This window comes from Pelodiscus sinensis, chromosome 9, assembly GCF_052426305.1.
Source record: "Pelodiscus sinensis isolate ZL-2025 chromosome 9, ASM5242630v1, whole genome shotgun sequence".
NCBI classification, from domain to species: domain Eukaryota; kingdom Metazoa; phylum Chordata; order Testudines; family Trionychidae; genus Pelodiscus; species Pelodiscus sinensis.
The window spans coordinates 11,967,540-11,981,041 of record NC_143060.1 but is presented as its reverse complement, the minus strand read 5'-3'; the positions used below and the strand labels follow the sequence as shown (position 1 = coordinate 11,981,041).

The 13,502-nt window shown below is 46.5% G+C and overlaps 1 protein-coding gene across 2 annotated transcripts in view; it reads right to left on the bottom strand.

Annotated features, from left to right (window-relative positions):
- The window catches only part of PODN (podocan), a 46,515-nt gene that overhangs the window by 15,945 nt on the left and 17,068 nt on the right, over positions 1-13,502 (bottom strand). For both annotated transcript variants that reach the window (XM_025186297.3, XM_075935989.2), the window contains exons 5-8: positions 10,160-10,269; positions 8,728-8,884; positions 6,675-6,790; positions 3,773-4,430 (exon numbers count right to left, since the gene is read on the bottom strand). In XM_025186297.3, the coding sequence (XP_025042082.1) occupies positions 3,773-4,430; positions 6,675-6,790; positions 8,728-8,884; positions 10,160-10,269 (1,041 nt within the window). The remainder of the gene's footprint in view (positions 1-3,772; positions 4,431-6,674; positions 6,791-8,727; positions 8,885-10,159; positions 10,270-13,502) is intronic.

The following is a 13,502-nucleotide window of genomic DNA, read 5'->3' as shown; positions in this document are numbered from 1 at the left end:
TTCATACCAATGTGTGTAATTATCTAGGGCCTGGTTCCACAAGCCTTACTCACATATATAGTCTTATAGAAACAAACGGACGTTAGTTCGAATTAACGTTGATAGGCGCTACACTAGCGCTCCGCTAGTTCGAACTTAATTCGAACTAGCGGAGCGCTTAGTTCGAACTAGGTAAACCTCATTCTACGAGGACTAAGCCTAGTTCGAACTTACTAGTTCGAATTAAGGGGTGTGTAGCCCCTTAATTCGAACTAGTGGGAGGCTAGCCCTCCCCAGCTTTCCCTGGTGGCCACTCTGGCCAACACCAGGGAAACTCTATTGCTCCCCTCCCGGCCCTGGACCCCTTAAAGGGGCACGGGCTGGCTACGATGCCCGTGCCAGGTGCAAGCCTGCCAGCACCCAGCTAGCAGACCCTGCACCTGGCATGGCTCGAGCCATCCACCCAATGCTCCCGAGCCCTCCCCCTCTTCCCGGGACCAGGCTGGCGGCTCCCGGGAGCTTGCCCGGGACCGCAAGAGGCAGGCACCCGCCTGGTCTAGTGCGGACATCGTGGACCTCGTCCACGACCTCCGCACTAGGCACAGGAAAGTGGCCGTCTAGGGCAGGAGAGCTGCCAGCCTGGCCACCCAGGAGCAGGTGTGCATGAAAATCAAGGTGGTCCACTGAGACCCCTGACCCTGAGCTTACAATGGCCGTACTGGGTCAGACCAAAGGTCCATCTAGCCCAGTAGCCTGTCTGCCGACAGCGGCCAACCCTAGGGACTCTGGAGGGGATGGACCGAAGACAGTGACCAAGCCATTTGTCTCGTGCCATCCCTCTCCAGCCTTCCACAAACAGGGACACCACTCCTACCCCCTGGCTAATACCACTCCATGGACCCAACCTCCATGACTTTATCTCACTTCTCTTTAAACTCTGTTCTAGTTCTAGCCTTCACAGCCTCCTGCAGCAAGGAGTTCCACAGGTTGATTCTTTGCTTTGTGAAGAACAACTTTCTGTTACTAGTTTGAAGCCTGCTACACATTCCTTTCCTTTGGTGTCCTCTAGTACTTCTATTATGAGAACTAATGAAGAACTTTTCTTGATGCACCCTCTCCACTCCACTCATGCTTTTATAGACCTCTATCCTATCCCCCCTCAGTCTCCTCTTTTCTAAACTGAAAAGTCCCAGTCTCTTTAGCCTCTCTTCTATGGGACCTCTTTCAAACTTCTGATCATTTTAGTTGCCCTCCCCTCTCCCACCCTCTCTCTTCCCCTCTCCCACCTCCTTTTCCCAGTCTCCCCGAGTTTTGTTCAATAAAGAGAGATTCTATTTTTGACCACACGTTTTCTTTATTTTGTACATCGGGAAGGGGGGCTAGGGAAGGGTAAGTGGAAGGAGGTGAGGAAGGAATGGGGCACGAGCCCCCGAAGGGGAGGACTGGGCTGGCTCTGCGGGCTTCTGGGGGTGGAAGCTCTCCTGCAGCCCCCAATTGCTCCCTCTCCCCAGATGGCAGCCTGCGGCAAGTGCAGCCGGTCTGATGGCCGAGTGCTGTGGTGTGCCCAGTGTGGGCACTCAGGGCACTCCAATACAGGACTGCTTTGCAAGTGGGGCACCCCTGAGAACTGTCTGTCCGGGATGGGGGTCGGGTCCCTTTAAGCACAGCCCTCGGCTAGCCTGAGGCAGCAGCTCCATGCTCTAAGTCCTCATCTGATGCCCTGCCGGCACTGCTTCCGGCCATCCTTAACCCTGGTTCAGGGTCCACTTAATGTGGACATGCTAGTTCGAATTAGCAAAATGCTAATTCAAACTAGTTTTTTAGTTTGGATGCGTTAGTTCGAATTAGCGCTGTAGTGTAGACATACCCTAAGATACATTTGTGTGACACCAATTGCCATAATATCTGGCCACTGCTCGGAGTTACATTACTGCAGATCTGGAATTCCAGAAACTTCAGTGCACTCATTCTACATTTAGGTCCCAATCTTGCAAATATTTATGCAAATACTTAACTTTGTGCATGCAATTAGTTTCATTGACTTCAGTGGGAACAGTCACATGTGCAAAGTAAATTATGTGGGTAAGTATTTGCAGGATTGGGGTCTTAACTCAGCTGTAATTTGTCAAACTTACCACAATTGGACTACTCATGTAAACACTGTAGAGTCAACCCATAAATGAAGTATAAATTATTGTATGTTGTAAGAGAAGTAACTGAGTAAGTAATGAAGCCATTCAAAAATGCACTCTGCCACATGCAACCCAAGGCAGTTCCCTTAGAGGCTACTTGAAGGAAAAAAATGGGCCTGTCATTTTTCTTGAACAGAGTTTACAATGTAGTAGGGCACAGCTGGACTCCAAGGGCTCTGCATTGCTCTAATTTGATACTAATTTCAGTGTGTGACAGTGACATGAAACCAGTGCTATGCAGTAGTGAATCAGACCCTTAGATAACAGAAGCTTATGTCGTCTTAATAATTAAAGCTTCCAAGACCTTAAGAGCATTTGGTTTTATTTGAAAACAGATGGGTTAGGATGGATAAATATCTTAAGTATTACAGTGAAACAATCCCACCATCTGCAATCTTCATCAGTAACATCATTCTTTTAAACTAAGTTTCATCTTTGAACTAACTGGCTTTGAATAAAAACACAGCGAGACAGACTTCAGTTTACCTCCCTTCATTAAAAGCACCAGGTTGACAAGCAAATAAAAAAGGCATGGTAAAACCATGGGCCAGCACCTCACCTAATATAAACTTTGACTTCTATAATGAGCACCTTTAGTACCCTGCACACCACAGTGTAGTACTGACAGACACCCTCCCCACCATCTGGGGGTGGAGTCAAACCTGGGACCTATGGAGCTTAACTACCTTAGGTCTGGTGCACCATATTCTCCAGAGACTTCAAAAACAGAAGTAACACGAGATAAACTTCTGCACAATCAAAATTCTTGGCACGTCTGAAGCACTTATGCTGGTAACCAGCATCACATATGCTCTGCATCTCTTAACCCAGAGGTGCTTTCAGATACAGATCCATCCTTGTGGTGCACTAATGTAGTAGATGGTTGCCATATGACAAGGACATTCCCTTTTAATGCAGGGAATGGGCTATTGCCTAAAAGGAAATGCAGGCAAATAAGCCTTCTGCTACTGGCAAAACTGCAAAATAATTTTGCACAGCACAAACGTGATTTGTTCCTGCCTGCCTTACATTTCTACTCAACTTTCCCTGACAACCAAACAACAGGCACTTGATTGAATCCAAACCTCCTAATCATTATCCAGGTGTCTTACCCAGCTGAGCTGTTAAATCCTACAGCTTGGCTTGGCTGACTGAAAGCAGCTATGGATGTTTTGTGCATTAACAATTTGTTTTGTTTTTGCATTCCCTGCCTCCTAGTATCCCTCCCTTCGGAGCCCTATTCAATAAAGCTAATTTAAACCCCTGGCGGGGGGAGGGGAGTATTTGTATGGCAGCATCTAGAGTTTTAGCTGAATGACTCATTAATATCCAGCTGAAAACAGAACACAGCTTCAAGGTCCAGGACGAAAGAAATACTTATGTTTCCTCGGGTAACAGTACAATGGGAGCTGTTTTAGGAAGACAACTCTGCCAGAAGTCTCAGAGAATGGCCGCTTTTTACACTCTCCTGCACTGTACACGCAGGCTTGGAAAAAAAGGACCTATCTGAATCTACCATTAGTGCTCCCTGAATTGGGACACACAACTAGGGAAGGGACATCCATGTTCCCAGCACAAATAAAGTAAGATGATGTTTCTACCTGGAGACTGCTGAGTTCCTTCCATGCTCCTCTGTAAATGGAATTGACTTTCAATTTATTATTGCTTAGGTATAGCTCCTGAAGCTTTGTCATCCCTGCCAGGGCTCTTCTTGGAATGGTGCTTATGTCATTCTCTTTCAGTTTCAGGATCTGCAGATTCTTTGGAAAGCCGAAAGGCATCGTATGGAGGTTGTTCCCTGAAAGATCCAAGGCCTTTAGCAGTCGCAGCTTGCGGAAGGCTTCCCGATGAATACGAGAACTTGTGATCTTATTGTAGCTCAGGTTGAGCTCCTCCAGTAAGTAAGTGGTAGCAAAGTCATTCCTGTTAATCTCAGAGATCTGGTTGTGAAGAATCATAAGTGTCTTCACTCGCCGAGGCAGCCCACTGGGAATCCTTTCCAGCATATTGTTGTACAAATGGACAGTGTGTAGCTTCTTGAGGCCCTGGAAGGCTAGCGGGTGGATTCCTCGGGCTTTTAACTTGTTATTATGAAGTAGAAGATACTCAAGGTTCCTAATTTGGATCAAAACATCCCTGCCAATCATCTTAATTGCATTCTTCTCCAGGTGAAGAAGAACAATGTTTCTAGGTAAGCCACTTGGGATTTGTGAAAGGTTATTGCTGGACAAATCCAGATATTCAAGGCTGGATAGTTTCCTTGGAAAAGCAGGAAAGAAAACATTCTTCATTTACATGCTGCCAAGTGAAATAATAATCTGTTTTCCTGGGGAACTTGCCATCTTTTTAACAGACTTTCTCCCCTCATAATGGCCACCCTGATACTTCCCTTTCAATCTTTGGCTACATCTACAGTACAGCCCAAATCTATGTAGTAAGATCAGTCCACTGGCAATCAATTTAGTGGGTCTAGGGAAGATCTGCCAAATTGACCACAGATCATTCTACCCGGATGAGAACAGCAAGGGAAGTCTATGGAGGAGCTTCCCCTTTCAATCCCCCGCAATGTAGAACCCACAGTAACTCAGCTTAAGTTACGTTGACTCCAGCAAAGTTATTCACATTGCTGGAGTTGCACACCTTAAGTTGACTTTCTGAGGTAGGGTAGCTGTAGCCTTTGATGTTTCCCTAGTAGGACAGCAGAACATGTACTTCCTTCACTGGCCATTAGGGAAAATCCAGGCCCATCAAGCACTAGCTACACTTGCATAATCATTTGGCCCTTGTCAATTGCGAGGGAGATGATATCTGCTTTTCAACCTGAGATTTCTCTTTAACACTACGTACAAAATACTGCAGCCAAATGGTCAAACTTTATGCCAGTAGTTTTCAAACTTTTTTCCTGGTGACCCAGTTGAAAAAAATAGTTGATTCCTAAGACCAATGGAGCTGGGGATAAAGGCTTTGGGTGTACACATGAGGGTTGAGGGCTGGGGGCAGGAGTGATGGCTGTGAGGTGGGGTTGGGGATGATGGGTTCATGGTGTAGGAAGGTCTCTGAGCTGGGGTAGGGATTGGAGTGTAGAACAGGGTCAAAGATGAAGGCTATGAAATGGAATGGTGGATGAGGGATTTAGAGTGCAGGAGACTTTGGGTTTGGGACGGGTTCAGGACTGGGGCACAGGCTTACCTCCCATAACTTTTTGACAGCAGCTTCCTCCTGTCTTGGCACCACGGACCACACTGTGCCCCTTAAGCAGCCAGCAACAGGTCCAAGCTCCTAGGTAGAGGCATGCAAGCAGCTACACATGGCTCTCACCTACAGGCACTGACCCACCCCACCTTCCATTGGCTGGTTTCCAGTCAATGGGAGTGTGGAACCGGTGTTCAGGGCAGAGGCAGCATGGGGACCCCTGTGGCCTTGGTGCCTAGGAGCCAGACCTGCTGCTGGCTACTTCTGGAGCATGGCATGATGTCAGAACAGGTAGGGATTTGACCAATGGTTTTCCAAGTGTGCGTTGTGACCCAACCTTAGCTGGCCACTAGGGTCCCTGGTGCTAAGTAAGGCAACTAAGGGTACATCTAGACTACATGCCTCTGGCGACAGAGGCATGTAGATTACACTACCCAGAATAGGAAAATGAAGCAGCGATTTAAATAATCGCCACTTCATTTAAATTTAAATGGCTGCTGCGCTGAGCTGATCAGCTGTTTGTCGGCTCAGCGCGGTAGTCTGGATGCTCTGCGGTCGACATCAAAGGCATTTGTCGACCTCCCAGGTATGCCTCATCCCAAATGGCAGTGGGGAAAAATAAAGGTTGTTGCCATTTTCCTTTCTTTGCGGTCTGAGTTTTATAGAGTTATGGACAGGACAGGTAATGTGGGCCGGAACCTCAGGTATAGCCAGTCAAGTACTCCACACAAGTAGGGGGGCAAAGGTAACTTTCTGATACACTGATATCAAGAGCCTCCGTTTACCCTAGGACAGCATAGACAAGCCAAAAAAGGGCTATTTTCAATTGCACCAGCTTGTAAAAAACCCATAAGTGCTATTTAGTTTCTGGGAATCATCAAAGCACAGCATTGTCCAGCTTTGCATCTACACTGGGGCAGACCCATGCCAGGATAAGCCTTAACTGCACAATTAGGGTAGCTTTCAAGTCTGTTTTGCATTTTGAGAGCAGCACACCAGAGAATCAGTGGGGCTAAGGATCTAGCCTTAATATCCAGAGAAACAGGAGCAGAGTCCTAAGCGAAACTCTAAGATACCAGGGAGTGCGGATTATTGGTGATTGTTGTTTATGGATGCTGTATGAGACAAGTTAAAAATGTTTGCATTTGTGTGGCAGCAGCTGAATCTAGGCCTTCTCATACAGACCCAGTATATAACATAAAATGGCACAAATAATATAAAATACAGTTGAAACCTCATACCCTGTGGTACATGAAAAGAAAAAACAGCCAAATATCAACTCCAGGCATTAGGTAAAGAGCAGAATCTCACCAGAAAGTTTCATTGTCCATCCCTTCATTAGTCAAGTAGTTGTTCTGCAAATACAGCTCTCGAAGGCCTGTGAGTTCGTTGAAGGCTCCTTTGGGAATCTTCTCCAGCTTATTGTTCTATAGCCAAAGAAAGCACATTATCAGGCATATGAATCTAGAGAACAGTCAGGCACAACTCTGAGCAGCCAGCATCATAGGTTTCATGTCTGTGGGCATAAGAAGCAAATTAAAGCTCTTTTCCACTCATTCTTCTGGCATAATTCCCCAAAGAGTTTTGACTGAGGACTGAGTAAGAGAATTGTAGGATTTGGCCCCTTAACAGGGCCCTATTTACCATACAGGTTCCTATTCCCTTCACCAAGCAATCTATGCACCTATCAGACAACCCTGGGCAAAGAATCTATACTCAGCAAACCAGATTTCACTGTGCAGTGGACCAACCAATCCTAACAATATTCCTTAACTGCCAAAAAGCACAGTTCCTGGGAGTTAGCCACTCAGAAGCCACTTTAAGGGGACAAGGTGGCTTTCTGGAATCTAACAGGCAGCAAAAGATAAACCCTTTTTGTTGCCTTGAGCCAACATAAGAACTGCTGTGTTCATTGGTGCATTCCATTTATAAGCACTAATTATAAGTGGGCCCCACACTTTTAGGATATGTGAGTCATAATGTTGATGTTGGCAGACACAAGACGATTCAAGTCTTTAAAGAATGCATTGGAGGCTGTGCCAGCTTCATGTCTCAACATCTCAATCAAGGGGCCTACACTGGGGTCAAAGTGAGCAGAGGGAAGAAAGTGACAATGTGACTGTGTTGCATCAAAACTAGCCCTGCCCCTCCCTTTTATCTGCTCGCAGCTTCCCCTTAATTTATTGTTGCTCTGCCGTTGGCTGGTCAACAATGGGATCATGTGTCTTACCAGTAGATAATGCTTTTTGGGAACAAAGCTCACATTTCCCTCTCCAGTCCTCCGCTTCCCCCACAAGGCCTAAGACTGTCCAGCACTTGACAAACTCTGAGTCCTGACTACAATGGGTCTGAGCACCCACTTAAAGTTCCACTAAAGTCAACTAGTGTAGAGCACATTCAGTATCTTGCAGGAGGAGTCCAGCAATTGACAAGATCAGGTCCTTTGTTTCTTTGGAGACCCTAGTTCCCAAAAAAAGTTGCATGAGAGTCTATGGTGAAACCTCCAAAGAAAAGAAAGCAGAGCAGGCAAGAAAAGACTTCATAGCTTTGGGAGATGATGGTTGGCGACAGGCATTGTTTACCTCCCAGGGATGGTCAGCACTAAGCATAACTGGACCCAGAATTATCCACTATAGCATCTCCTCCTATGGTGAGAGCCCTAGTGTAGATGGGCAACAGGAGATTTTAATCAAGATTAGATGACACAGAGGTAATACCAGAGCCCAGCTACACTACAACTTCTGCCTCTGCCAGGGGAGCTTTAGCAGTGGAAAAATATTGGTCCAAATTTTCCAGTCAGTAGAGACCAAAAGCCATTGCTACTTGAAGGCAATACAACCTATGTGAAAAAAATCTGCTGAGCAAAGACAATACCTAGTGGATAAGTGACTAGGTCAGAAAAAAACTCCATCACAAATGGCAGGCTCAGCTAGAAGGGACAAAGACCGAATGACAAAACTTATTTGCCCCCTCATCCCTCCATGTGTTTACTCCACATGAGGACAGCATGACCAAATATGCACTCTCTCCAAGGACTGCCCGATGTTTGACTACATTCAGGATTGGGAAATGCAAGGCTGCCAGCCAACCACTAGAAATAAATGCCCTTGGAAAGATTAAAAAGAAAGGAATTTAGATCTAGGCAAACAACATGCTGCTCTGCAAAACAGCCATCACTTCTCATGCCAGCAAACTCGTACATACAGGGGATATTGACTATTCTCAGGTGTGATTTTCATTCAGCCCAAACCTGGCAGGCACAGTTTAACAATGGACCTGGTTCTGCAGTTTAAATCTCACACAGACACACACACACAGCATCACAACCCAGATGTAAGAGAATACACAAACTTGGTTCCATTACCTTTAAGTGTAGTTTATATAGTGCTGGAGGCAGATTCTTTGGAACATATTTCAGGAAATTGCTGGACATGATCAATATCTCCACGTTATCAGAGCCATTGAACATATTATCAGGTAATCCAGCATCTGAGAGTTTATTGTTATGGAGATACACGGATCTACCCGAAAGAAAGAAACTGAATTAGGTGGTATGGTCTGCTTTCCTCTCTTACCCAGTGCAGCCTTCTGAAATCTATACCTCAGTCTACCATCTTCTTCCTTTTCTTAAGATACATATGTTCATTTTTAATGTATCACTTATACTGCCAAATATAAAAACATATGTGCCAAACCAAATCACTGGCCCCAAACATTCTCTGAAATCCAAACCTGGAACTGGATCTGTGTTTTATGAATGACCCCATCTTTAACAGGTTGAGACAAAGCCTGGGTTCCATATATGGCAAAACTTACATATGTTTGAAATCTGGATCTGAATTTAGCAGTTTGAGCCCAGCTCTGTGATTGGCCACAAGGCAAAGAGAATCTATGAAAGTGATGGACAACCCTCAGAAAGTTTAGAGTTTGGATTTGGTTCAGAGATGTAAACCAAAATTTGGGTGCCATCCTATCCCTAAAGAGCCCGCCACAAAAGGCTGAACTATTGATGGGGGTTGGTAAATATAGTTGAATCCAATACTGTTGCATCATTAGCAACAGCATTATAGTCTCAGCTTCATTACAACCTTTCAGTGAAAGAATAAAGTTGGAGTAGGGGATATTTGACCTGTTAGTCATTGAGTCGATTAATCAGGGCTGCTCCATGCCACTCATGAAACAGATAAACACAAACATGATTTAGAAGATGCGCTTATTAAAAATGGTGTATGTATGTTTGTGTGAGGTCCAGCAAAAACCACTAAAATGCATTCCTCTAGAGTGGTTTTGGTCCCCTAGGTAAAATAAACAATAAATAAAAGTTATCTGCAAGTCAAAAACAGTTTTGGTAAACAATCAAAATAAACAGTTCTTCCCATTAATCCACTTGCACTAAACAGTGAGAGTGTGTGTCTACACAGCAGTGCTAATTTGAAATAACTGCCGTTTATTTCAAAATCTGTAAACCTCATTGCACGCGGAATAATGTCTCTTTCGAAATAGCAGTAGGGTGGACACTCCACTGCTGCTATTTTGAAATAGCTCCTCCTCAGGGACATTGAAAGTAATTACTCCCCCTCCCCCCCCCAGTGCTTCCTGGGGCTCTAAATCGAGGTAGCACATCCACATTAGGGGAGTCTGCCTCAGAATAATTTTGAGGCTTCCCTGTATTGTGGACATGCTACTTTGAAATAAGTTATTTAAAAAAAATTCAAAATAGCTTATTTCAAAATAAGCATGCTGTGTAGGCGTTCCCTGATCGAACATACTCCTCCTTTCACTTCTCAGTGCCTTACCTCAGATTTGGCTTCTGTCCAAACGTGAGCCCATAAATCTTTGTGAGATAATTGGCTGCAAAATCTGCACTGATCAAGGTATTTGGTAGAAATTTCGGAGCCAGAGTTAACTGAAAAACAAATATGGGTGGGGGGGGGAGGTGTCAGATGTAATGAATGCTTTAGCCATCAGTATTGGATTAGCAGCAGAATATCTGCAGGCTATTTACATTGAAGAGGCAACAGTAAATAACAGAGTCCAAGTGGTCTGTCTTCATTAAATCTCTAGAAGACAGTACTAGACTTTTCCTTCAAAATGTCTGGATGGGTTTTGTTTTGATTGGAAGAGATTTTTCTTTTGGTGGAAGAACTCAAGGTTTAAAGGAGTTAACACATTTCATGTTCTGGTTATAATTCCTGTGAAATAACATAAGACCATAAGAACGGCCATACTGGGTCAGAGCAAAGGTCCATCTAGCCCAGTAGCCTGTCTGCCGACAGTGGCCAGCACCAGGTGCCCTAGAGAGGGTGGACCGAAGACAATGATCAAGCGATTTGTCTCCTGCCATCCTTCTCCAGTCTCTGACAAACAGAGGCCAGGGACACCATTTCTGTCCCCTGGCTAATAGCCTTTTATGGACCTAACCTCCCTGAAATCATCTAGCTTCTCTTTAAACTCTGTTATAGTCCTAGCCTTAACAGCCTCCTCTGGCAAGGAGTTCCACAGGTTGACCTCACGCTGTGTGAAGAAGAACTTTCTTTTATTATTTTTAAACCTGCTACCCGTTAATTTCATTTGGTGTCCTCTAATTCTTCTATTATGCGAACTAATAAATAACTTTTCTTTATCTACCCTCTCCACACCACTCATGATTTTATATACCTCTATCACAGGGGTTCCCAAACTTTTTGACACACCGACCAGTAAATCCATTCACGAACTTTTGGAGGACTGGTAATGTTCATTTGAATATTTGCATATTCATTAATCAAATGATGAATATTCAAATAAGTTGTTTCTGGTCCTCCCAAAACCCCCAGTGCCAGCTTTAGCAAAGCTTTTGATAGGGTCACCCACAATATTCTTGCCAGCAAGTTAAGGAATATGGATTGGATAAGTGGACTGTAAGACAGACAGAAAGCTGGTTAGACCAGGGTTTCCCAAACTTTTTACTTTAGTTGGAACCCTTTTTTTTCAATACTGCTTTTTGCAGCCCAAAAATATAAACACATAAAAAACAAACTGAGAAAATACCAGACATATAACATGTCTGGTATTTTCTCATTAGGTAAGTTTTATTATTACTAGATGTATCAGTTTGTAGTTTCGAACTGCCTGGCTGGTAAATGTGCTCAGGCTGCATGAGTGTGTCTACCAGCCAGACAGTTCGCAACTACTCAAGGGGGCGTGTGTGTGGCGGGGGACAATAGAATCCCAGGGACGGTCTAACTCATGCTTTGTGCTTTGCGGGAGGGAGGGGGTAACGGGGCAGCATCCCAAGATCTACATATGGCCGGGTCAGTCCCACTCCCCGCAGGCTGATTCATTCCTCTCCGCTGCGCCTCTGGCCAGCCCCACTTCCCCCAACCCCCTCCTAGGCAGCCAGGTCCCCCCCGCTTCTCCTCCCAATCTCCCTTGGCCAGCCCTGCTGCCCGCATCCAGCCTTCCTTCCGGCGGCTGCTTCTCCCCCCGCCACCGCCATCTTCCCCAGCCAGCTCCCTGCCCCCAACCTCGCACCCCCCAGCAGCCCTGCTTCTACTGGCCCACCAATCTCCTCAGCCTGCCCCGATTCCCCCGTCCAGTGCTGTTTCCGGTGGCCAGTTCTCCCCTCCTCCTCACCCCAGAATCCCTTGGCACCTGCACCTTCCCTTAGCCCTGCACCCTCCTGGTGCCTCCCCCTTCCCTTACTGCACCTGTCCCAACTTTGCCCTCTCTTTCCCTGATACCCACCCCTCAGCACTCTGCCCCATCCCCTTCTGCCCCTCTGTGCCGTCACACATGATTTGCTCCATCCCCACCTCTATCATGCCCACCCCTTCTTTCAAGCCTTCTCCCAGCACCTCCTCCTCCAGCCCCCAATGCCCTTCTCCTCTCCTCTCCTCTCCCAGCATCACCCTGTCCCCCCTCCCACTGACACCTCCCCTCCTACCCTTTCCCTCATTGCCTGCAGTTGGCCCCCGGCATTTGTCTCTCTCTCCTGCACCCTGTCCCTTGGTGCCTTCCCCTCCCAAGCCCCTTCTCCTTCCACTCCCCCCCCCCGCACAAGCCCGCTGCTGCCTCCTCACCTCCACCCAAGCCTGTTCCCTACCTTCTGCCTTCCACATTGTGGGGCCAGAGGCCACAGGAGCCAGCGTGGCCCCGCCACGTGCCTCAGAAGACTTAAAATCCTGGGCCATGACGTCACGTCACGCCTGGGCATCCTCCCCGCCCACGTGCAACGCCGCACATGGGCAGCAGCAGGAGGTGAGGAGGAGCCACGCACGGCGGGGACGCTCTGGGGGCGGGGTGGGAGGACACGTGGTGGGGGGGAGCGGGGGGGCCGCTCCAGGAGGAGCCGGGGGAAAGACCCAGCTCCACATATCGGTGGAGCAGGGCACCCAGCTCTGTAACTCGCCGGCATTTCCGGGTTCAGGGGCGTGGGGCCCGAATCGGCCTAAGGCCGGCCCTGCCGGCAGCCACCAGGCATGCTGAGGCCCGGTATTTTTTTCCCCGCGTCCCGGTACCCGGCTGCGGCCCATAGTTTGGGAAACGCTGCTCTATCATATCCCCTCTCAGTCTCCTCTTTTCTAAACTGAAAAGTCCCAGTTGCTTTTACCTCTCTTCATATGGGACCCGTTCCAAACCCCTAATCATTTTAGTTGCCCTTTTCTGAACCCTTTCCAAGGCCAAAATATCTTTTTTGAGGTGAGAAGACCACATCTGTACACAGTATTCAAGATGTGGGCATACCATAGTTTTATACAGGGGCAGTAAGATAGAAAATAAGACACAGACTATCTCTTTCTTAATATTTCCTAGTATTCTATTTGCCTTTTTGACCGCCGCTGCACACTGTGTGGAAGTTTTCAGAGAACTATCCACGATAACTCCAAGATCTCTTTCTTGATTTGTCATAGCCAAATTAGCCCCCATCATACTGTACGTATAGTTGGGGTTATTTTTCCCAATGTGCATATAATAAGCCAAAATAAAAATAGGCACTATATTGCCCTCTTTGCTAGAGTCTCATGTGACAGTAACTCATGTGGTAGTTGCTCCACACTTTACTTCCCAAGTCTGATGCATGTTTGATGATCTAACAGGATGCTGGTTACTGGGAGGGGAGGGGTGTTAAAACAATATAGCAGAATAGAATATCATCAC